Below are 26599 nucleotides of genomic sequence, written 5' to 3' on the forward strand. Positions count from 1 at the left end.
TCTCAATCAAATATGCCAATGCTCAGAGAGGCTTGCCCACCCTTCTGTCTAATGCGGTATCACTGAATTAACATCTCCATACCCTATTTACTTCACTTAATGACTGTGCAGATGACAGATTTTAAACTACAGTGGCTCTTAGACACTTATACCACTTTTACCACGAATCTTCTGGGTTGGTTTTTATTTGTTTGTATTTAGTAAGATCACTTTTTCATCCCTAAACAACCTAAATCAATATAAGAAGTATGGTATTTCATTATTATAGTTTTAGGCAAAGACACACTATAAGTTTTTACTGCTTGTAACAGTTTTCTGGTCACAGAACATCAGATGAAACAAATCCAAATTAAATACCAGGTTTGGCTGAACTAAAATAATTTGTTTTGCATATGTACACCAAGGGAAAGAGAGAAGAGGTGATATCTTTAATAGCTCTTCATTCTGTTGTGTGCATGAACTACTGCTACAAGTTTCCATGTTGAGCCTTTATTCTGACTTAAATGTTTTCCTGTCTGTAACTTTATTTTCAAGTTTTAGTTTGAGTGAATAGTAACAAGGAGCCAGCAAAGGATTGAAAATTACGTGGGGAAAAATTGTGCAGAAATAAAAAATGGAGCCAAATAACCCTCCATTATATTATTTCAGGTATGATCTTGTTTGCTGTTGTTGATTAGTCACTAAATCATGCCTGACTCCTTTGCCACCCCATGGACTGAAGCCTGCCAGGTTCCTCTGTCCATGGAATGGATTCTCTGTAGGCAATACTGGAATGGGCTGCCATTTCCTTCTTCAACTTGGCAGTTAATAAAACTGGCATGGACGGAGAAGCCAGGAGGGCTACAGTCCACGGGGTCGCAAAGAGTCGGACACGACTGAGCGACTTCACTTTCACTTTCAGTGCTCAATTGACATATTTTTCTACCTGTGAAAATTACTCAGGCATCTTGGGTTGGGATGAAATATACTACAATGTTAGGAAAAATTAGGAAATTATCCATTTAACGGCTTTTTTACTTAGCAGCGAGGATTTTAAGGAAGAATTTAAATTAATTTCAGTAAATTCATTAGACAAGGAGTAGTTGTATTTTCTTTCATTACCAGCTGCAATCACTCTGGATATGTTTACTTACTTATGATCTCTCTTTCCCTAGAACGTAGGTTTGTCTAGGCTGAAACTTTAACTGTCTTCTTCACTCTTGTGACAAAATCTATTTACATTTTGAGAAGAAGAACATTTTAAGAAGACCATTCTCAATTCTGGGTAGAAAGCAGATTTCAGGGGTCAAACACAGAACTGAAACCTATTGCAGCAGGTTGCAAGTAAAAGCTAAAGGAGATTTACAGTAGGGTTTTAGCAGTGGAGATGTGAAAAAAAATTAGCAAACTTGACACATATTAGGATTTCAGAGGTAGAAATGACTAGTTAGAATGGGAGATCAATGCTAATTATTAATAATTCTAATCAGGAAAATTTCTAGCTTGAGTTGATGGTGGCGCCATTGACTGAAATGGGTAAACTGGGGAAAGAACAGATTTGAGGGAAAGGAAGAGAAGAGGCTTTAACTTTTGGACCTGTTAAGCCTGAGACACTCATCAGGCATCCAAAGGGAAAGGCCACATCAAGGTGACAGGCTCTGGGATGTGGAACACAGAGATAAATGAGGGCCAGAGCTGCACAGTGAGGAGCCATCAGCATATGGCTGCCATGTGGAGCCTTTGGGTTGGACTATCACTGAGAGATAATAAAGACAAGGGGGGAGAGGCTTGGGCCCTGGGACCCGCCAACCTGACAAATGGGCTTTCCTCTTTTAGCCTCTTAATAACAAAGCTGATACAGTATTTTTCAATGATAGTACAATTCCATCATCAAAATCATCCTGACCAATTTTTACACACCAATATATATATTATAGATTTTTAACATTCACATTTGACTATACTTTCAATATTCAGATTATAATCTCCAAAACAAAAGGATTCCTGAGGATTTCTCTCCAAGAGACATAAATGCCAGGTACTAACCCTAAATCTCCCTGTTTATGGAGAGATCATCAAAAGAAAAAGAAATGAGAGCTAAAAGAATAGGAAACAAAAAAAACCTTCTATCTTTCGAAGGTAACAAAAATAACCTCACAAAATACAAGAAGGGCAATACTTTCAAAATAAATCACAATAAAATAACAGATATCTTAAATTTATAGTATGCATTGTATTTTTCTTAAGAGGTGTGACTACATAGTCTGGAATACACAAATGAGAATACACTGTAAATGGTATAAAAACACAATTCCTTAATTCAAGGAATTTTAACAATTCGCCATCTTTTTGCTCTTTCTGGTTTGTATGGAAATGGACAGAGGTAACTGCTGGAACACCTTCTATTCAGAGAGGAAGAGTGAGAAACTGCTGGTAATCAGGGTGAGGACCGGTAGTGCTGAAATCAATTTATGCTCCTGCAACTAAGTTTAGATTAGGGTAGGCACAATCTTTTTAACGCTAAATTCTTACTACATCTGCCTTATGCAATACAACAAGGCTTGCATGCTAAGTCACGTCGACTCATTGCGACCCCATGGACTATAGTCCACCAGGCTCCTCCGTCCATGGAATTCTCCAGGCAAGAATACTTAGTCTTGGTTTAATCTGGAGAAAACTAACTAATTATATTAATAACTAGTCTTCCTATCACCTGACTATAATAATTCATACAACAAATTTTTTCTCCAGTATCATATACGTTATTAAGCTAAGTACACTATCTTTATAAAATAAACCTATTTTCCTAGGTGCAAAAACTACCTATACTATCTTTGGATTTAGAATATATTATTCACATATACAGTTAATTAACACTTATGGACTGAAGGTAAATGCTACCCAGTAAGATAAACACAATTTAGCAACCTTACAAAAGGGACGAGCAACCACAAAATCAAATAAATACTAGATACCAATACCAAGCCTCCTTGAATTCCAAGGAGGTCTCATTCTAATTAAGAAGCCAAAAATGATTATACTGGTGAAGTTCCTATGTCTGTGTTTCTTCACTGGTATCATCACTGATAGTCTAAACACAGGTGTAACAGTAATCAACCCTACAATTTCTACTAAAAATCAGTTAAGTAAAACAATTACTCTGCTATCACAGGCATAACATTCTCTAACATAAATCATACCAATGTTTTCTTAGGTCAGTCTCTCAAGGCAATAGAAATAAAACCATAAATAAACAAATGGGACCTATTCAAACTTACAAGCTTTTGCACAAGAAAGGAAACCATTAAAACAACAACAAAAACAACCCAAAAGACAACCTATGGAATGGGAGAAGATATTTGTAAATGATGCAATTGACAAGGGCTTAATTTCCAAAATATACAAAAGCTCATACAACTCAACAACAGCAAAAAAAAACCCAACAACCTAATTGAAAAGTGGGAAGAGACCTAATTATATAATACTCCAAAGACACACAGACGGCCAACAGGCACAAGAAAAGGTGTTTAACATCATTAATTATTAGAGAAATGCAAATCATAACTATAATGAGGTACCCCCTCACACCAGTCAGAATGGCAATCATTAAAAAGTCTACAGTGGAAACAACCTAAGTGTCCACTGACAGATAAATGGATAAAGAAGATGTGGTTCAGATACACATGGAGCATGACTCAGCCACAGAAAGGATGAAACACCATTTGTGGTAATATGGATACACTAGAGATGATCATACTAAGTGGAGTGAAGTTAGAAAGAGAAAGACAAATGCCATATGATATCACTTACATGTGGAATCTAAAATACAGAACAAATGAATCAATCTATGAAACAGAAATGGGCCCACAGATAGAGAACAGGCTTGTGGTTGCCAAAGGGAAGGGAAACCAGGGGAGGATGAACTGGGCATCTGGGGTGAGCAGCTGAGAACTCTTATATACAGAATGGATAAACAGCAAGGTCCCATCTCCTGAGACAGACCATAATGGAAAAGAATATAAAGAAGAACACATATATGTGTATACCTGAGTAACTGCCGAAATCAACCCAACACTGCAAAGCAACTAGACTTCAATTACAAAGTAAGTTGAGTAAAAAACACATTTCACGCACGGAAGGACACAGAGGACAAGGGGGTCATCATAGCTTCAACACAGAGGATACCAAAAATAAGGTTAAAGAATAATACCACTTTACACAATTAACCCATTATTAAATTTTCACTTATTCCAAAAGAGTCAGAGGATAGGTAATGATCAGCAGAATATAAAGACTTTGTTACTATATCCTAACCAAGTTTTAACCCACAAAGTCAAATCAGCTGAATCAGTGATATAATAGTTGACTTGAAGGCATATTTTGGTATATAAAACTCTGCTACCTAATCTCAGAAATGTTTGAGATCTGGATTAACTTAATCATTCTTACCTTTGCAGACACTCAAAATCATACCGCCTGAATTTTGCACTTCATCAAATTTGGCAAGTATCATTTCTAATCTGGGAATAAAGAACAAATTCTGTTTATTTTACATACACTTTTAATTAGAAACAATTTCCTTCACCACTTCCCTGAGAAAAAACTATCCCAGGGATTCAGTTAGTTGTATACAACTCTCTTTTTATAACTAACTCGCTTACTGAAAGCAGACACAAAACCCAGCTAGCTATTCAGTAGAGACGAGGAGTCAAATACAGGTGGCACTCTACACACTCACAGGTGTATCTGTAGAAAGGTAACTTTCAAAGGAAGGGGATTACAATGTATAAAGTAAACAAGTTACAGGGATATATCGTGCAACACAGGGAGCAGAATAACCACAAATGGAATATAAAAATTGTTAACTACTATGTTGTACACCCAGAACTTATATAATACTGTACATCTACCGTAATTCCACTTTTTAAAAAAAGATAACTTTTACACAAGGCACTTTCATAGTTTCATCATAAAATTATTTCTCCAAACCCATCAAAAATACTTTAGTTCCAACTTTACAATGAATCCACTCAGTCACCAAGTCATTCTTTCAAAGTACATAAAAATCATACTAAGGAAACTTAAAGCAAACATAAAAACAATGGAATACAAACTGTCAGAGATTAAAGTAATGCTGATGATGTCACTGATAATCTCATGATGAATTTCAATTCAATACCAACTCTATTAACTCTTTCATATTCAGAATTCTTCCTTTCTACCTTTCTGTTATCACTTTTAATTAAAAATGTTTAATTAGAAAAGTAATATATACTCATTACAAAAGAAAATCAGGAAACATAAACAGAAACAAAGAAAAAAACCCACAATCCTACCACCCAGAGAATTTATTCAATTTCCTGCTTTCCAATTCTTTATACTTATATATAAATTCTTCAGGTCAAAATGGGATCACACTGACAGCACCATTTTTTAATTTTTCAATATTATATCATGCTATGATTTATTCTTCAATTTATGACTTAGAGACCTAGGTAGGTCTTTAACTGCCAAATGTTTTTCTCACATCAATGTTTCTGTCATAATTTCACTTCTAAAACGAGTTAAGCCTTAGCCCACATTCTGTCATCTTTTACTTGTAAACGGAGGATGAAGATACTGTTTGGTCTAGAATTTTTTTTTTTCAATTGAAAATCTTCTAGAAATTTATTATAACAGGATTTCTAAACCTTAAACTCATCTCATAGTCACACATCTGAAACCATTAAATTCAACAAATATTCATACATCTGAAAGTACTTCAGTCAAAAGACACCAAGTCCCTTCAGCCTACACAGCAGTTATCTTCCAGAGACTTGAACAGAAATTAAACAGGCTGCCCAGACAACATGTGGACAAGATGAGCCAAGGGAGGGAAAATTGGAACTGGAAGATAGGAGTTCAGAATGAAGACCACACAGGCCACAAAGCTCTTTGGGAAAAAGTCAGAACAAGATGTTAAGGAACATGAAATCAGCACTCACCTATTCAGTAGCAAAATGGGAGGAGGAAATGAAGGGCCGCAAGCTCTACGAGAAAGGATGGTTGGTAAGGAATTGAGGTGGGACAGATGAAACAGCAAGGAGTGAAGATACAGGCAGCTTTAATGGGAAGAGGAAATACTAGCAAATATAACAGTAATAGGGAGAAATATAGGAATAAATGATAAAAGGCTATTATAAAATAATATAGCTATTTAGAAAAACAACCTTATTCAAAACGGAGGCTACATAATCTGATGGAAAAGGAGGAAACGACGTTAAGAGTAGAAAGAAGAAACTAGGATCTTTTAAGCAATTCAGGAAGAAAAAAAATTAGGCCATTTAACCAAAGGCGAATACAATAGAGGCTGGAATATCCAAAAGCACCTTAGAAGGCCAAAGGATAGAGGTATGTAAAGCTCTGGAAGGTTCTGATTCAGGGTAAGGATAGAGACCAATAAAGCATTAGGATGGAACTGGAAAAGAAACTCTATCTCCATATATAAGTTTAAAAAAATCACAAATACAACATGAAAGAGAGAATTAGGTATCTCAGAACATAATCTCTTTTGTGTATCAGCCAATTACTGATAAAATATTCATGCCATACAATTCACCCCTTTAAAGTGTACAATTCAATGGCTTTTAATATAAAGTTAAAAGATGTACACAATCAATTTTAGAATGTCATTATTATACCAAAAACAAACCCGATACTCATCAGCAGTCACTCTCCCCAGTTTTCTCAGTACCATGCAACCATTAATCTAGCTTCCTTTCTATAGATCTGCCGTATCTAGCCATTTTATATAAATGAAATCATCTAATATGGCTGGCTTTTTTCACTGACAACGTTTTCAAGGCTCATTTATGTTATAATATGTATCCGTCATCCCTGTTCATGGCCAAGTAGCAGTTCATTGTACAGATATACTCTATTTGGTTTATCTATCAGCTTACGGCATGCGGGGATGTGAGACATTTTGACTTTTTAGATATTATGAATGTTCACAATGTTGTTATGAACATCTGTGCACAAGCTGTTGCATGGATATGTTTTCACATCTCTTGGGTATATAGCTGGGGGTAGAACTGCTGGATCATGTGGTAATTCTGTTGAACATTTTGAGGAACTACAGACTGTTTTCTGAAGTGGCTATACCATTTTACATTCCCACCAACAATGCCTTCTAATTGCCCGACATCCTCAACAACACTTTTTATTGTCTATCTTCTAATTTTAGCCAACCTAGTAGTATCATGTATTTCTCTGATGGCTAATGATGCTGAGTATCTTTTCACGTGCTCACTGGCCACTTGTGTGTCTTCTCTGACAAAATGCCTATTCAAATCCTTTGCCTGTTTTAAAAATTGGGTCATCTGTCCTTTTACTGTGGAGCTCTAAGAGTTCTTTATTATATATTCTTTATATACTTGGGACACAAGTTCTTTTATGAGATTATTACTTGTAAATATTTTTCCCATTATGTGGGTCTTTTTTCCAATTTCTTGATGATGTCCCCTGAAGCACAAATTTTTAATTTTGATGAAAATCAGCTTATTTTTTCCCTTTGGTTGCTTATCCTTTTGGCATGACATATAAGAAACCATTGCCTAGCATTCTCTATAAGTTTTATCATTTTACACTTAGTTCTGGATACATTTTCAGTTAATTTGGGGATGTGGTATGAGGAAGAAGTTAAACTTTATTCTACTATATGTGGAAATCCCACTTTCACATCACTATTTATTGAAGAGAGCTATTTCAAATCCTAAAGGATGATGCTGCAAAAGTGCTGCACTCAATATGTCAGCAATTTGGAAAACTCAGCAGTGGCCACAGGACTGCAAAAGGTCAGTTTTCATTCCAATCCCAAAGAAAGGCAATGCCAAAGAATGCTGAAACTACTGCACAATTGCACTCATCTCACATGCTAGTAAAGTAATGCTCAAAATTCTCCAAGCTAGGCTTCAGCAGTATGTGAACCATGAAATTCCAGATGCTCAAGCTGGTTTTAGAAAAGGCAGAGGAACCAGAGATCAAATTGTCAACATCTGCTGGATCATGGAAAAAGCAAGAGAGTTCCAGAAAAACATCTACTTCTGCTTCATGGACTATGCCAAAGCCTTTGACTGTGTGGATCACAATAAACTGGAAAATTCTGAAAGAGATGGAATACCAGACCACTTGACCTGCCTCTTGAGAAACCTCTATGCAGGTCAGGAAGCAACAGTTAGAACTGGACATGGAACAACAGACTGGTTCCAAATCGCAAAAGGAGTACATCAAGGCTGTATATTGTCACCCTGCTTATTTAACTTATATGCAGAGTACCTCATGAGAAATGCTGGGCTGGTTGAGGCACAAGCTGGAATCAAGATTGCCAGGAGAAATATCAATAACCTCAGACATGCAGATGACACCACCCTTATGGCAGAAAGTGAAGAGGAACTAAAAAGCCTCTTGATGAGCGTGAAAGAGGAGAGTGAAAAAGTTGGCTTAAAGCTCAACATTCAGAAAACGAAGATCATGGCATCTGGTCCCATCACTTCATGGCAAATAGATGGGGAAACAGTGGAAACAGCGTCAGGCTTTATTTTGGGGGCTCCAAAATCACTGCAGATGGTGACTGCAGCCATGAAAGTAAAAGATACTTATTCCTTGGAAGGAAAGTTATGACCTACCTAGAGAGCATATTCAAAAGCAGAGACATTACTTTGCCAACAAAGTCTGTCTAGTCAAGGCTATGGTTTTCCCAGTGGTCATGTATGGATGTGAGAGTCAGACTATAAAGAAAGCTGAGTGCCAAAAATTGATGCTTTTGAACTGTGGTGTTGGAGAAGACTCTTGAGAGTCCCTTGAACTGCAAGGAGATCCAACCAGTCCATCCTAAAGAAAATCAGTCCTGAATATTCATTGGAAGGACTGATGCTGAAGCTGAAACTCCAAGCTTTGGCCAGAGAAGAGCTGACTCATTTGAAAGGACCCTGATGCTGGGAAAGATTGAAAGCAGGAGGAGAAGGGGACAACAGAGGATGAGATGGTTGGATGGCATCACCGAGTCAATGGACGTGAGTTTGAGCAAGCTCCGGGAGTTGGTGATGGACAGGGAGGCCTGGCGTGCTGCAGTGGGGGGTTGCAAAGACTCGGACATGACTAAGCGACTGAACTGAACTGAACTGACCTATGTATCCTTTTATATATTTTGAATATGATGACAGTCCAGAAAATTAAACCTATTTTAAATAAGCACATGAAATTAAAACCTTTAAAACCAGTGACAAGAAAAATATTTAGTAATACTTACCTAGCAGGGGGAATTCCTCTCTTATAAAGGTCCACTCTCACTTTCTCTCCCACATGTCTATAAATCTCCACCACAGCCAATATTGCAGCATCTCTAACCTGCCAAATAATTCAGAGCTTAAAAAAAAAATACAAGATACAATAAAATACTTTACCTCAAGATAACATGACATTCACGGACCAACTTGAAGCTCCAAGTTGGTTTTAATGCCTTTAAACCCCTGGGAGATTACATTAGGTCATTAATAAAAACCAAGACGACCTACCTAGAAACGTCTAGAGAAAGCTTGTAAAAGTTTCACAGAAATCTAAGAAGCATCTAAATAAATGCGACTTTTAGAAAAACTTCTATTTGTAATAAGACTGTGTAAAGAACTGATAATACAAATCATTATCACAGCTAACATATTTTCCTGGAATAAACTGCCTTTTAGAAATGTGGCCTGAACTCAAACAGATAATTATACAACAATGTTCACAGCATTATTCTTCACAATAGCCAAAAAGGGGAAACAACCCAAATATCTATCCATGGATGAATAGATAAACAAGATGTGGTGTGTATTATTCAGCCTTAAAAAGCAAAAGAAGGAGATTCTGACACACACTACAACATGGATGAACCGTGAAGACATTATGCTAAGTGAAATACGCCAGATACAAAAGGATAAACATCATACGGTTCCACATGATGGCTGGTCAAATTCATATGCAGAGAAAGTAAACCATGGCTGCCAGGAGCTGAAGGACCGGGGAATGAGGGGCCACTGTGTGACAGCTGGGAAGATGGAGAAGCTCTGAAGATGGCTGGTGGTGATGGCTGCACAACAATGTCAGTGTATTCACTGCCAGTGAACTAACTCTACACTTAAGAATGGCTGAAATGGTAAATTTCATGTTTTGACTATTTTACCACAATGAAAAGAAGCAATAAATGCGGCCTAAACACAGGAATGTGGAAGGCAGCTTTCAGTTCCTCTGCACAGTTCACTGTAGAAGGGGAAATAAAGAGACAGCAGAACTCTCTACAAACCTCTCTAGGAAGAGCAAGGGCCTAAAAGCAGGGAAACCTAGCTCAGGGTCATTCCAAATGCCCAAGCTGTGCTAAAAGAGTTACTGTCAAGATTCAACTCCACCACAAGGGACAAGCTCCAGAGCACAGTCCTGTACTGTGTCTATAGTATCTGCGGCTCCGGGCATGGAATCTCCAGCAAGTGATATACCACTGGCACAAGCAGGGTTATGACTGCTACAAAAATTACTGTTACGCAGGAATGAAAAGGGCGCTGACAATCTGTCCTCATAATTAGCTCACAGGAGGACTACAGAAGGGTGTCCGGGGTCTTTCTTACTCAATCTTTCCAACCTAAGAATTATCCTTTAAGTCCCATCTACCCTTAATACTAGCCAAACAGCTAACAAACTTAAGTGACATTGTGAATAAAATGTGTTCTGAAAAACTAAAATGTGGTGGAGTTTGAAAAAACAGAAAATGAAGTGGAATCTTGATTTTACCACCCCCTTCACCCTCTCTCTTCTTTTTTAAACATGGAATAAGAGCACTAGAAAACAAGAGGTGGCAAAAGAAACTGACTGTAAATTTAGTGCTTGAATATAAATAAAATTTTACCTGACTGTTGGAATCTCCAAACAGGATACACAAATGTGGTACCAACTTGCTGAGGACTAGTGGCTGAGCCCCAAAACTAAATACAATTTAAAAAAAAAAAAGTAAAGAGAATTTGGTTTTAATTAAACAGTAAACAAAATACTGTTATACTTTCTTCTTGTCTGTCTCAATAAGACAAATATGGTGAAGAGCATGAGCATACATCATTAAAACATGGAAGGTATGAGACACAAGCAAAAACTAACTGTAAACAATGTGAGATATGTAAAGTTGAACAATCATGACCGACAATGAAAACTGTCAACACATGATCCAACGGAGCAAAATGTTCAACCAATGGCACTCTTAAACCTAGCCAACCTATCAATCACTCAGAAAATTTGAACTTTTGTATTAAAATACTGACTCTTTTTTTAGACTCTGGGTCTCACACAAATTTGCATTCCACTAAAATAAGTAAATTAAAAGACTTTTATTTATGCTTACTAATATTTTGATGAGGTCATGGGTTGAAAGCAAACGACAAGGGAGCCAAAAACCACAAAAGCTGTGCAGATTGAATGCACTTACAAGCTCTAGATGGCAGAAAGGACCATAGAGGAGTGAGAGAAAATAAAACAAAGGCACAGTTAGAGAAAGGAAGAGCACTACAGGAAAAACTGAAAGCTCCTACATGCTACCTATCGTGCTGACAGAACTTGAAAAAACTAATCCAGAAAGAGAGCACATGCTTAATTTACAGTTTCTTCAGACTGGAGCTCTGTGGCATCTGTGCTGTCAGATCTCTGCACACTGTCGCCAGCTTCACTGTCTGATCACCTGGGGGAGTCTTATTCAGTCTAGGATTTTGGTAACCACTTGCACTGCTCTAGAAAGCCCAGGGCCAACTGGCAAAAGGGGGCTGGGGAAATTGGCTACAACAGCTAAAACACCACAGAGTTAAAGAAAACTCCAAACTGGGTCTAGAACAGAAGTAGATTCTAAGTTCTACCAGCATATTTGTTATATGACCATCTATTTCAGGTGGCAACTAACATACTAAAGAGAAAAAGAGAAACTTCTTATCAGTGACTAATAATTTTGAATTAACAACATGAGAGAGAACTTACAAAAAAATTAGCAGATAAAGCTATCAAATAAGATAAAAATTCTGGTGCCAGAGATCAATTATCAACTATTTAAAATCTGTTATTTCTAAAGCTTTCCTTGAGCTTTGTGAAATCGATACATTGTTTTTTCTTGAAAAAATGAAAAACATATTCCAATAATCATAAAACTTACATGTTTAATGTTTCAATAAGACACAGACACACGCCTTCTCGAGATCGAAAATTCTTGTGCTTAAAACCAGAGGCCAACTGTTCCCAAATGTACTATTTGAAAGAAAAGTAAACACGTATAACAAAAAATTAAATTACTCACGTTATAATCTTTTCTCTATTCTCGACCTTACTACCAGCCTTCCTGATAGCTGAACCTTCCCATGGACTGTTCACTGCTCTACAAGCTTTTCTAAGCCAAATGTGCACTGACGCTGCTCTCACCCATTTTTAAGATCTTAATCACATTTTTTATTTTGATTTTGTATCTTTCACTTTAGATTTCTATTATTCTTGGAAAAACTGTGTCTAATACCTAAAAACCTTAGAACTCCCAAGGACACATAAATTCCTCTAAGCTTTAGAAACCTTCAGTAACAATGCTACCATTATAAGCCTCGGAGTACTGTCAGCATTTAAAAGGTCCAATGTTGCCTAGCAACTAGTACAGATTGTCACAAGGAACAGGCTTTTTCAACATTTTATAATTCAGGCTATTTTCCTTTTAACACTGGATCCAAATACAGAAACACATTTGGGCAAATCATTCTATTGCTACCCACCCAGTAATCTTTTTTTTTCTTTTTGAAAAAGCATAGATAAACCTATACAAACAATCTAAAACAATTACATGGGTTTGTTACAAGAAGGAATTGAGCTTTGTTTTTCCAAACATATAGCCAACTGTCCCAATCAGTCTTTTCCCCACATTTAAGAAACACCACCCTTACCGTTTACCAATGTGTACATAGACACATACACACAAACTTTCACACACACATGCATACAAACGCCTCTTCCTGGACTCTCTCCTCCCTGGACTCTGTATTCAATTGCTCCTAATATTATTTCTCTCTGCCATTTCTGGAGAGTAACTTACAAGCTTACCAAAAAAAAAGTCTTAAATGTGAATAACCTGACCTATTAACACCATGTCAGAACACTTCTCTATCCTTACGTTTATGTCCAAAGACACAAGGATGCCCTGTATAGCACTCATAACAATAGCATGTCAAGAACAAGTTAAAATTCGAATTGCTAAGCAAGCGTCAAAGGATACTCACCAAGTTATAAATAAGGACTTATATACATATTTATACCTTTATATTCTAGGGTATAAAAAAAGAGGAAGTCTACTTTTACAACTCAATTCTCCAGATTTTTTAAATAAAACATACATAATACAATTCTTATACTGAATTTTAAATAACACAATATCATTGTATATTTTGTAAGCTGATTTTTTTCCCACTAAAAGTGAGCTACTCTTTAAATATTTGTTTACATGTCACTTTATTCTTTACTCCTCTTTCAAAATACATCCATTAGACCAATTTTTTACTAGCAACCACTTTTTACAATAAAAATTTTCTCCCTGTCTCAGTAAGGGTTTCAGAAATTCATATAACCCTCGTTGAACACCAATATAATTTGCAGGTAGTGAAAACCAGAAAATCCTAACAAATAATATAATCAGTACACTGTCAAATCACTGAACTCTATAAGTTAGCTTTTTGAAAAAGCATTAAAAGAGTAGAAAATAAGAAAAATAAAACCAAAAAATCCAGCAGTTAAATACTGACAACTTTTTTAAAATTTCAATTTCTTTAAAGCATTACAATAATTCACTGTTTAAAATTCTAAGTTTCACATCCCTGGGGCTTTACTGACTTGCTGTGATTACCACCTACCTTTACTGTTCATTAATCATCAATTAGCAAAATCTGAACTTTAAAATGTAGGCTTACCATAGGTGGTGCTACTTGATCCATTAACTTCAGTATCAGAGTCTGAGCTTCATCTCGAACCTTGTCTTTGGCATCTCCCATTCTGTCTACTAAAGCTACAATAACTAGAGAAATGAAGAGAGAAAAGAATAAATATTTACAATTCATCTCCATTTATAAACTGTACTTTACAAAATTACAGACATCAATTATTTACATATTGAAAAGTTATGAAGCAAATTGTTTCAAGCTCTCTATCCATGACTCCAATCAAAAATAACTGAGAAGCAAAGTTTCGTAAGAATACATATGGTATGATATCCACTTAATAATGTTCAAAAAACAGGCAAAACTTACTATTATTCTGTCTAGAGATTCATATAGATGCTTGAGCAATACAGAGCAGCAAGGGAATGATTATTCCAAGGTCATGACAATAGTCACCTCTGGTAAATAGTGGGAGGTGTCAACAGGAAAGCACTTATAAGGAACTGGTAGAGTTCTAGTCTTTTGACCTAGGCATAGGCAGGTGGTGGTTTTACAATTATTCCTTAAATTTACATGCTTGATATGTATTCTTCTATATGTACAATGTATTACTCAAATGACAAAAACAAAGCCTGGTCCATGAGACTGAGGTCCTTCTCTACTATATCCAAACCTCTGGCACTATTTCATGAAACACGGCTGGAAAGGCAGGTTAGAGTCCATTCCTGGAGAGTTTTCATGGAACAGGCTTCCATAACTATAAACCAACAAAGCACCCATGAAGAAATCATACCTATTGGGGGTGGGGAAGGAGCAAATGGGAGGGTGGCTAGAACTGAAGTTATGGGTTGTAGTCAGCCCACAGGGTAAAAACACCTCATAGTCAAAATTATCTTTTTGTAATCCCTTAACCACTATCACTTAGTGTGGTGATATCAGGTGTGTGACCAAACTACTTAATCTTTCTGTCTTTATCTCCTCAACCCGTAAATGTCTGGAGCAGTACTCACCTCAGATTACTGAGATAAATGTAAACTACTCAGAAAGTGAGGGACACTGGGTAAACATCAAAGGGGTCGCCTACTGCTCCCATCAGCCTACAGGTTCAAAAGCATAGACATTAACTTCTTTTCTCTTTACTTTGGTCTTACAGCTACAGCCTTCCTTTCTCTGAGGGGACAGAGTCTGAGGCCTAATTACTCTAGTTGTTTACAGACACACAACTAGATGTGTGGCTAATGTGATGCCAACATAGTCTACAACGTAACACTGTCTACCGTGTAACAATCAGAAGCGATAAAATGACGACTAACAGCATTTAAGGGAAGAAGAAACACATCCTTTTTGGAAGAAAATGAAAAGCCGACCATGCAAAATGGAATGATCATCCAAAAACCTAAGCTTAATCAAGGAAATGATTATTTAAGAAAACAGAATCTTTGCCATGAAAAAAATCATGGGCCGAATCATGAGGCAACTGAAGTATCTGCCAGTTGAAACAATATAAATCCTTCTCATCTTTAAAAAAATTTTTTTTAACTTATTTACTCATTTGGCTGTGCTGGGTCTTAGTTGTGGCATGCAGGATCTTTAGTTACTGCATGTAGCATCTAGTTCCCTGACCATGGATCGAACCTGGGTCCCCTGTATCTGGAGGGCAGAGTCCTAGCCAGTGGGCCACTAGCAAAGTCCCAATCCTTCTCATCTTGCTTAGACATATATTGTTAACACTAGAGAAGTTCTCCCACATCTACAGAACTGGCTATTGTGGGACTCTGGTTCTGACAGCTTCAGACAGACAGAGACAAAACATTTAATAAATGTTAGATATTATTATGTACTATAGCAAGGAGAGATAGGAAAGCCTTCCTCAGCAATCAATGTAAAGAAATAGAGGAAAACAATAGAATGGGAAAGACTAGAGATCTCTTCAAGAAAACTGGAGATATCAAGGGAATATTTCAAGTAAAGATGGGCTCAATAAAGGACAGAAATGGTACGGACCTAACAGAAGTAGAAGATATTAAGAAGAGGTGGCAAGAATACACAGAAGAACTGTACAAAAAGATCTTCACGGCCCAGATAATCACTATTGTGTGATCACTCACCTAGAACCAGACATCCTGGAATGGGAAGTCAAGTGGACCTTAGAAAGCATCACTATGAACAAAGCTAGTGGAGATGATGGAATTCCAGTTGAGCTATTTCAAATCCTAAAAGGTGATGCTGTGAAAGTGCTACACTCAATATGCCAGCAAATTTGAATCAGCAGAGGCCACAGGACTGCAAAAGGTCAGTTTTCATTCCAATCCCAAAGAAAGGCAATGCCAAAGAATGCTCAAACTACCACACAACTGCACTCATCTCACACGCTAGAAAGTAATGCTCAAAATTCTCCAAGCCAGGCTTCAGCAGTACGTGAACTGTGAACTTCCAGATGTTCAAGCTGGTTTTAGAAAAGACAGAGGAACCAGAGATCAAATTGCCAACATCTGTTGAATTGTCAAAAAAGCAAGAAAGTTCCAGAAAAACATCTATTTCTGCTTTACTGACTATGCCAAAATCTTTGACTGTGTGGATCACAATAAACTGTGGAAAATTCTTCAAGAGATGGGAATACCAGACCACCTGACTTCACTCTTGAGAAACCTCTATGCAGGTCAGGAAGCAACAGTTAGAACTGGACATGGAACAACAGACTGGTTCCAAATTGCAAAAGGAGTACATCAAGGCTGTATATTGTCACCCTGCTTATTTAACTTCTATGCAGAGTACATCAAGAGAAACGCTGGACTGGAAGAAGCAAAAGCTGGAATCAAGATTGCCAGGAGAAATATCAATAACCTCAGATATGCAGATGACACCACCCTTATGGCAGAAAGTGAAGAGGAACTAAAAAGCCTCTTGATGAGCGTGAAAGAGGAGAGTGAAAAAGCTGGCTTAAAACTCAACATTCAGAAAATGAAGATCATGGCAGCTGATCCCATCACTTCATGGCAAATAGATGGGGAAACAGTGGAAACAGTGTCAGACTTTATTTTGGGGGCTCCAAAGTCACTGTAGATGGTGACTGCAGCCATGAAATTAAAAGATGCTTAGTCCTTGGAAGGAAAGTTATGACCAACCTAGACAGCATATTAAAAAGCAGAGACATTACTTTGGCAACAAAGTCTGTCTAGTCAAGGCTATGGTTTTTCCAGTGGTCATGTATGGATGTGAGAGTTGGACTATAAAGAAAGCTGAGCACGGAAGAATTGATGCTTTTGAATTGTGGTGTTGGAGAAGACGCTTCAGAGTACCCTGGACTGCAAAGAGATCCAACCAGTCCATCCTAAAGGAGATCAGTCCTGGGTGTTCACTGGAAGGACTGATGTTGAAGCTGAAACTCCAATACTTTGGCCACCTGATGTGAAGAGCTGACTCATTTGAAAAGACCCTGATGCTGGGAAAGATTGAGGGCAGGAGGAGAAGGGGACAACTGAGGATGAGATGGCTGGATGGCATCACCGACTCAATGGACATGGGTTTGGGTGGACTCCAGGAGTTGGTGATGGACTGGGAGGCCTGGCGTGCTGCAGTTCAGAGGGCTGCAAAGACACGGACACGACTTGAGTGGCTGAACTGAACTGAAGCACTGAATTATCCCATTTAATCCTCATAACAACCCTGTGAAACAGAGTAGGTCCACTGGATGAAGAGGCATTTTAAACACCTGGATCAAGGTCACACAAGTAGCAAGTAGTGAAAACCAGGATTTAAGTAACCTTTTAGGCCACGGTCATAATTAATTCCATTTATTTGTACCTGAGGTGGTGTGTGTGTGTGTGTCTGTGTGTATGTGTATTAACAATCACATAACAATAATGGGAAAATAAAAATAGACACTTCATTCCTGAGCGGTTGAGTTTAACTCCAAAAAGAAAATACAGGGACTTTCCTGGTGGTCCAGTGGTTAAAACTACTTGCTTCCACTCCAGAGTTCTATCCTTGGTGGGAAATCTGAGATCTCCTAAACTGCAGTCAAAAAAAAAATTCGACCCAAACAGGAGCTCACTTCAGTTTAAAAACTAAAATTTATAAAATATAAACAACAAAATCAAAAAACTTCACACTACATAAACTTCAGACTTACAACTATTAACAAAATTTCATAAATTTTTTGCACTAGAATCCCTTTTTAATATATATACTCTTGGAGTCAAATAGAACAAGATTTATCTCTAGCTCTACTGGTTGTTTAATTACATAAGCCAGTAAACTTCTGTTAGTTCAAAGATTTTCTCCTCTGTAAAACAAGGAGGGATCCAGGTCTATACCCCATACGGCGAGTGAGAGAATAAGTAAAACTGGTAAAAAGCACCTGTGCCAAGACCATAACAAGCATTCAGAAGTGTCAGCACTCTTCCTTACAGATCTGTATACAATGACCACCAGATTATTATTCAACATATGCAATCAATAATCACTGGAAATCCAAAACAGAGCTTTTCACTCTGTAAACTCTCAAAAAGAACTTGTTAAACAAATAAACACATCTATCATAGACTGGAATTTGGACAGGGAAACATGGAAGGAGTTGGTATATCTTATCAGTGAGTATAAACATGGAAGCATAGCTGCTAGTATATTTTATTCTCTCGGCATTGTATAAGATGCAAACCATTTACAAGACGCAAAGCTGAGGACCATGTACCTGACTGCTCTAACACTTTCTACAATATCATTTTGGATTAAAACTTATCTGTTTAAGATTTGTAAATATCTTTAAACATCTTTACTGGGTTTTGTTTTCATAAAGTTCCCTGGCAGTCCAGTAGTTAGGACTCCCTGCTTTCACTGCCAAGGGGCCAGGTTCAATCCCTGGTTGGGGAACTCAGATCCTGCAACCAGCATGGCCAAGGGCGGGAGTGGCAGGTAGGGGACAGACAAAAAATAACCAAGGTTGGTGATCAGTGTTAACTTAAATTGTGTTTGGGGGAGGTTTGAACATTTAATTTTTCCATAAAACATCTAGTCACAAAAGAAAATGTAAATATACTAATGAATTACATTAATACAGTGCATACTCTTTTTGGTACTAAAATTGACATAGATCCCAATTTTCCTAAAACTTCACTATTAATATAAAAAGATTAAAAATATCTGTAACAATAGTTAACCTAAGTGTACCAAAAGAAAAACAGTATCATTCATATCAAGTTACATACACCTAAGATTACCTAATCAAAAAAAGACCTCCAGCACATAACTTAATTCAATTTCCTTTCAAGAAAAGGCTTCTAAGATGGTTTGGCTAAGATTTAAAACAGGGCAAAACAAAAAGTGTTGGTTGCTTAGTCATGTTCGACGTGGAATTCTCCAGGCAAGAATAGTGGACTGAGTAGTCATTCTCTTCTCGAGGGGCTCTTCCCAACCCAGGGATCGAACCCGGGTCTCCTGCATTGCAGGCAGATTATTTAAGTCAACTCTGGGATTCTTAGTTTAGTACTATATCTCTTTAATAGCACAAAGATACACTGCAGCCTATCGTGTAGAGGTAATTTGTCACACAAATTAGAAATAATTATTTGAGGATAATCTTTCATTTGTGTAAAGCAGAGAAGCCCAGTAAATGGATAAAAAGTGGGCATTCAATAAATGGTAGCAAAACTGTGATGAAATATTCCTATTATATCATACTGACTCGCAAGTAATAACAAGCTCAAGTTTCACTAAGAACAATAATGAACACTTAGGGTTTAAAGTGAAAACGACACTGACAGTAAATGCACAGGGGTAAACAAAGAGGAAGAGATCAACAGATAAAAAGCTACACACATAAAACAACGTAGATATGCGGGAAATACATACAAAAAACACTAGCCAACAAAAACAACTTAATGTAATTAATTAATTTTTAAGGGTATAGAATCATGAAGTAAGGAAAAATTCAGTACTGGGTGAGATTAATCTGAAAAACTCCCAGATACTGAAATCAGAAGTAAATCATTAAAAGAGAAAGGAAGGACCCTGGAGAAGAGAAGATTTGAAAAAGAAATAACAGCATAGCAGAGGCATAAACAAGTTAAGCCAGAACTAACAACAGTGAGCAAGTTTTTGATTAACAAAAGTGGAGAGTATTCGCTGACAATCACAGATAAATAAGGCTGCTGAGGTGGAGAAGAGTCACACGGGCTGAGAAGACTGAAACTCTAAGGAGAGCAAAATCAGAAGTAAGTTCTGAAAACAGGATAGTCCTGGCAGGCAGCAAACAAGGGTTCTGGTCCTAACACTTCCACAGTGCCTAAATTCAAGCAGTCAGTACATACATCAAACTCCACCTGATTATGTGTGAGAAATAAGTGAGATATGCAATACCTAGAATTACTCTGAAGTCTGAAATATTGTCTGCAACAACTGATAGGGCAGGGGTCACAAATTCAGATGCCTACAGTCAAGGAGGTACCAGAAACACCAAAAATGAACCAGATCCGAGAACTCCAGCATTCCAACCTGTGTATTATAACCAAAATTCCAGTTATGAGGAGATAAGAGGAGATGGGAGGAACTTAAGGACTAGAAAGCTCGTGACCAAGACAAAGAGGAAGCTACCACACAGCCTCTGCCGATATTCATATGTGGGAATGGAAAGAAGATCAGGGTTGCCGCACTGGCCAATTTTTCAAGACAAGGTGCAAATATGAATTTTTATGTAAAATTTCCTAAATGTTAATTCAAAATACTGTAAGATAATACATAAGCAAGTAACACATGTTATCATCTATCACAGGATTTTAACCAGGAAACTGACAGTTTCAAAAATCTTTTCAGAAGCTATTCATACAAAGATTGAATTGGAACCAGGTACTGATTAAAAAGGAAATAATACAGATAGGGACAGTTACTAAGATACTTCCACTGAAAGGAGAGGCAGTAAAAACAAAGGCCTAAGTTGGCAAAACTGAGTGGTATACTGAACATGAAGCTGACAAAAGATAATTTGAAAATAAGGGTGATGATACACTGTGAGGCATTAACTGAATCCATAAAAGAAATCACAAACATGTGAGGTTACCCTTAAATACATTTCTATATAATAGGACCAAATCCACTCATTGAAGCACTCCAAAAGGCACACAAAGGTCACTTGGGTTGAAAAGGTAAGTCAAAGCCCAGTCTGCCATCTAACTACTATACACAAGTGTGATACCAGCACAGCATTCTGGACTGCAAACACACCAGAAGTGCCGTTCAGAGTATGGCCAGCAGCCCAGGACCAGTCTACAAACATCTTGTGGGCAAGACAGTGAGTTTTTCTAAAACAAGGTTTGGAAACAATGTGACCAAAGTAAATTTTACATTTGTTGACTCTCACAATAAAAATTGAGCCTTGTATTTTTTTAACATTTCGTTTCACTATAATTTATTCGTACTGTATTTTATAAAATACTGGTCTGCAATAGGCTAGCAATGAAAAAACTGGTCCTTGACCACAGATAAGGCTGAAAAGTGGCGCTGCAAATTATTTTGTAAATTATTAATATGTTACAAAAAAGTAGAAGATACAGTAAAAAAATTTGAAATATGAAGTAAAAATCTATTAGATGTATATTCGGTAATTTTTTTGCTTTTGTTTTTGTCTTAAAGGAAACATATTTATTTAAATAGGCTTAGAATCTTTTATATCTCAGCAAATTAAAAATGCTAAGTAGCGGATCTCTGAATTGTATACAATTACATTTGTGCATTTACAGAGAACTAATTCTGTTAAACAAAAACTATGAAAAAGTCAGTAGGTCAAACACTAAAATAATTTATAAATAAAATTAACTTACCCATTGCTACATAGGACTTAAATCGTGTTGATAATCTGTCCACAAAGGCACTTAAAATTTCCAATCCCATTAATGACACCTACAGATAGAAAGAAATTTTAATGAATACAAATTACAGATGCATATTATAATAACAGTATGTAACTGTGACATAAAGTTCTTCACCTATTACCAAGTTAAAACAAAAGACACCAAAATATTCAGGGTGAACAGTCATGAGCTTCAGTTCAGTTCAGTTCAGTTCAGTCACTCAGTCGTGTCCGACTCTTTGCGACCCCATGAATCGCAGCACACCAGGCCTCCCTGTCCATCACCAACTCCCGGAGTTTACTCAGACTCGAGTTCATCGAGTCTGTGATGCCATCCAGCCATCTCATCCTCTGTCGTCCCCTTCTCCTCCTGCCCTCAATCCCTCCCAGCATCAGAGTCTTTTCCAATGAGTCAACTCTTCGCATGAGGTGGCCAAAGTACTGGAGTTTCAGCTTTAGCATCATTCCTTCCAAAGAAATCCCAGGGCTGATCTCCTTCAGAATAGACTGGTTGGATCTCCTTGCAGTCCAAGGGACTCTCAAGTCTTCTCCAACAGCACAGTTCAAAAGCATCAATTCTTCAGCGCTCAGCCTTCTTCACAGACCAACTCTCGCATCCATACATGACCACAGGAAAAACCATAGCCTTGACTAGACGGACCTTAGTTGGCAAAGTAATGTCTCTGCTTTTGAATATACTATCTAGGTTGGTCATAACTTTTCTTCCAAGGAGTAAGTGTCTTTTCATTTCATGGCTGCAGTCACCATCTGCAGCGATTTTGGAGCCCAAAAAAATAAAGTCTGACACTGTTTCCACTGTTTCTCCATCTATTTCCCATGGAGTGATGGGACCGGATGCCATGATCTTCGTTTTCTGAATGCTGAGCTTTAAGCCAACTTTTTTGCTCTCCTCTTTCACTTTTATCAAGAGGCTTTTTAGTTCCTCTTCACTTTCTGCTATAAGGGTGGTGTCATCTGCATATCTGAGGTTATTGATATTTCTCCGGCAATCTTGATTCCAGCTTGTGTTTCTTCCAGTCCAGGGCACGCTATTCTTAAATGGCCAATAACAATAATAATATGCAAATGCAGGAAGATAGTGATATAGCCTATTTGGCAAAATATTAATAACTGATGAATTAGGTAAAGGGTACACAGGAGTTCACAGACTATACCTGCAACTTTCCTGTAATGTTGAAATGTTTCTTAAATGAAACATTTAAGCAAAAACAGCACATTTAATTACAGAGGAATTCCAGCTTCTGTCTAGGATGAAGAAACTGGAAAAAATTATCACTCCCACTGTAAACAAGAAAAAGCCAAATAATCTACAAAACCGTAACTATTCTTGAATCCATTTAGAAAGCTATGGTTGTAGAATCATCATCTAGCTTGATATCTTAAGGAAAGACAGATGCCAAGGAGAGATGAGACGTAAGCAGTAGGTCACACGTGGAAGAGGACAGAAGTAAGATGAAGCCACAGTGCAAGTGGGTGAAAAGAATTTGGGTATATTCAACCCCTTGCTAATACCTGAGCGTGGGTTGTGTGGAAATACAGAAACCTGTTACCGCAGACACGAGAGGAGTTCACGCCTGCTTGCAGGCTTTCTCCACAAACCGCCACTAGACACAGTGAAGACAGAGAGCAGGGTGGGAGACCAGAGAAAGCCCTTGGCAGCTACAGGTCTTGGTAGAAAGGAGTAGCTACCTCTGCAAGCAAATCACAAACCTTCTCCAGCTCCTTGTCCTATAAGAAACAAAAATTTGAAGCTACAGATGGAAGGAGAAACACTGTTATCCTCCTGACAGAGGTAAACACTAACAACTACTAAGTAAAGAGAAAAGGGGGCGGGGGCGAAGCCTTCTACTTCACGGGTAGGAGGAGAAAACCATGCTGGGCTCTCATGATTAAAGCTTCCCATTGAGGAGGGACAGGGTTTCTGAAAGAGCTTTACCTTAAGGGTCAGGGACAGAGGGTTCCTAAGACTGAAGCTGGGCCAGGAAAACAGAATAGCCCCACTACTCATAAATGAGGCAGCAAGATAGGAAGAAGCAACTGCAGTTTACCACTGGGGAAAGGAGAAAACCCCTCTCTGCAGTACAAGAAAAAAGAGAAAGCCTAAAGTGTATGGCTAGATGATTTACAAGCTGGAATCAAGATTGCAAGAAGTATCAACAGCCTCAGATATGCAGATAATACCACTCTAATGGCAAAAAATGAAGAACTAAAAGAGCCTCTTGACGAGGGTGATAGACAAGAGTGAAAAGTCTGTCTTCAAACTCAACATTCAAAACACCAGGATCATGGCATCTAGTCTCATCATTTCATGGCAAATAGAAGAGGAAAAAGTGGAAGCAGTGACAGATTTTATTTTCTTGGGCTCCAAAAATCACTGCGGATAGTGACTGCAGCCATAAAATTAAAAGATGCTTGCTCCTTGGAAGAAAAGCTATGACAAACCTAGATAGCATATTAAAAACCAGAGACCAATTTGCCGACAAAGGTCCGTATAATCAAAGCTATGGTTTTTCCAGGGGTCATGTATGGATATGAGAGTTGGACCATAAAGAAGGCTGGGCGCTGAAGAATTGATGCTTTCAAATTGTGGTGCTGGAGGAGACTCTGGAGAGTCCCTTGGACTGCAATGAGATCCAACCAGGCAATCCTAAAGGAAATCAACCCTGAATATATCCACTGGAACAACAGATGCTGAAGCTGAAGTACTTTGGCCACCTGATGTGAAGAGTCAACTCACTGGAAAAAACCCCGATGCTGGGAAAGACTGAAGGCAGCAGAGGATGAGATGGTTAGATAGCATCACTGACTGAATGTACATGAATGTAAATGAACTCCGGGAGATAATGGAGGACAGAGGAGCCTGGCATGCTGCCGTCTATGGGGTCACAAAGAGTCAAACACGGCTTAGCGACTGAACAACAACAACAAAGTTGGGGGGTGGGTGCAGAAACAGTGAGGACTCAGCAATTCCACTCCTAGGTATATACCCAAAGGAATTAAAGCAGGACATAGACGCGTGCATGCCAATGTCATTATACACCATTAATTACAGCCCAAAGGCAGAAAAGCCCAAATGGCCATCAGATTGGTAAATAAACCAAATGTGGTATATGCATGCAATCAAATACAGTTTGGCCATAAACAGTAATGACTGATGGGCTTCATGGTGACTCAGACCATAAAGAATCTGCCTGCAATGCGGGAGGCGAGGGTTGGGAAGATCCCCTGGAGGGCATGGCAACTCGCTCCAGTATTTCTGCCTGGAGAATCCCTAGGGACAGGGGAGCCTGGCGAGCTACAGTCCATGGAGCTGCAAAGAGTCGGACCTGACTGAGCGACTAAGCACACAGCACGGTAATGACTGACACAAGCTGCAACATGGACGAGCCTTGAAAACACTCTGATGAGTGCAAAAGCCAGACACAAATGGTTACATGTTGTGTGATTCAACTTCTCAGAAACGTCCAGAACAAACAAATCCAAACAGAGAGAAAGTAGATTAGTAGTGCTTAGGGCTAGTGGATGTAGGGGGTAGGGAGGTAACAGCTAAATGGTACAGGGGTTTTTTTTTTGACGTAATGAAAATGCTCCAAAATCGACTGTGCTGATGGTCATGCATACCTGCAAATACACTAAAAAACAATGAGGTGTGCACCTGAAATGAGCGAACCGTATAACATGTGAATTACATCAATAAAGCTATTAAAAACAACTGGAAGTACAGACACACTCATACACAAAATTTAATAGATGATGAAAGCAGTATCTGAAATCAGCAGGAAAAACACGCACTCTTAGTAAAATCTCACTTAGGAATCGATCCTGAAGATACACCAGCAAAATTATGAGAAGACACAAAAAGATTAATGCAAGAGACTGGAAACTACCCAAACATTCATCAGTATGAGACAGATTCAAAAAATTATGGTCCATCCACACTACTGACTACTATGACACTTTAAAAATAAAATTGAAGGCTACCCTACTTTTGCTTTGCAATGAACTCCAAGATACATTAAGTGAAAAAAGCAAGTTGGAGAGACACATATTTAATATATATTTAAAAAGGGGACTACTGGTCCGGGGTGGAAGGGAGGCTCAACAGCAAGGGAATATATGTATACTTATAGCTGATTCACGCTGTTATACAGTAGAAAGTAATACAATGTTGTAAAGCAATTTTCCTCCAATTAAAAAAATTTAATTAAAAGAAATTTATAAAGGAGGGCTACAAATATTAAGGGATATAGTTATGAATGTTTAAAAAATAACAACAATGGAAAGATAATCAGAAAAAAAATTTTATGGCTGGGAATAGTGCATACAAGTCACAGACAAAGAAACCAGACTACTTTGAATATACCTTCTTTGCAGCAATAACTAATTTCATTGAAAATGAAATAAAATAAGTAAACATAATGCTGGTGTTAGTCACTCAGTCATGTCCAACTCTTTGAGACCCTATGAACTCTATAGCCTACCCAGGTTCCTCTGTCCATGGAATTCTCCAGCCAAGAATACTGGACTGGGTTGCCACTGCTTTCTCTAGGGATCTTCCCGACCCAGGGATCAACCCTAGGTCTCCCACACTGCAGGCAAATTCTTAACCATCTGAGCCACCAGGAAAGCCCAAGTAAACTGAAATGTATACTCAATTAACAGCATAACCACACAGAAGACTATTCCAAGTGACTTTAAAATATAGCAATCTGACTGTCCCTCTCTAGTGGGATACACCTTAAAGACAAAAACAAAACTCTGCAAAAGAGAAACAGTCAATGTTATTTAGAATTTCTGTTGATAA

General features: G+C 37.9%; 1 protein-coding gene across 16 annotated transcripts in view; it reads right to left on the reverse strand.

Moving 5' to 3' along the window:
* The window catches only part of CLASP2 (cytoplasmic linker associated protein 2), a 180343-nt gene that overhangs the window by 147345 nt on the left and 6399 nt on the right, over positions 1–26599 (reverse strand). For all 16 annotated transcript variants that reach the window (XM_018067148.1, XM_018067145.1, XM_018067144.1 and 13 more), the window contains exons 2-7: positions 21746–21824; positions 13965–14068; positions 12179–12270; positions 10898–10973; positions 9269–9366; positions 4429–4499 (exon numbers count right to left, since the gene is read on the reverse strand). In XM_018067148.1, the coding sequence (XP_017922637.1) occupies positions 4429–4499; positions 9269–9366; positions 10898–10973; positions 12179–12270; positions 13965–14068; positions 21746–21824 (520 nt within the window). The remainder of the gene's footprint in view (positions 1–4428; positions 4500–9268; positions 9367–10897; positions 10974–12178; positions 12271–13964; positions 14069–21745; positions 21825–26599) is intronic.

The sequence above is a fragment of the Capra hircus genome, chromosome 22 (assembly GCF_001704415.2).
Source record: "Capra hircus breed San Clemente chromosome 22, ASM170441v1, whole genome shotgun sequence".
In the NCBI taxonomy this organism is placed as follows: Eukaryota; Metazoa; Chordata; class Mammalia; order Artiodactyla; family Bovidae; genus Capra; species Capra hircus.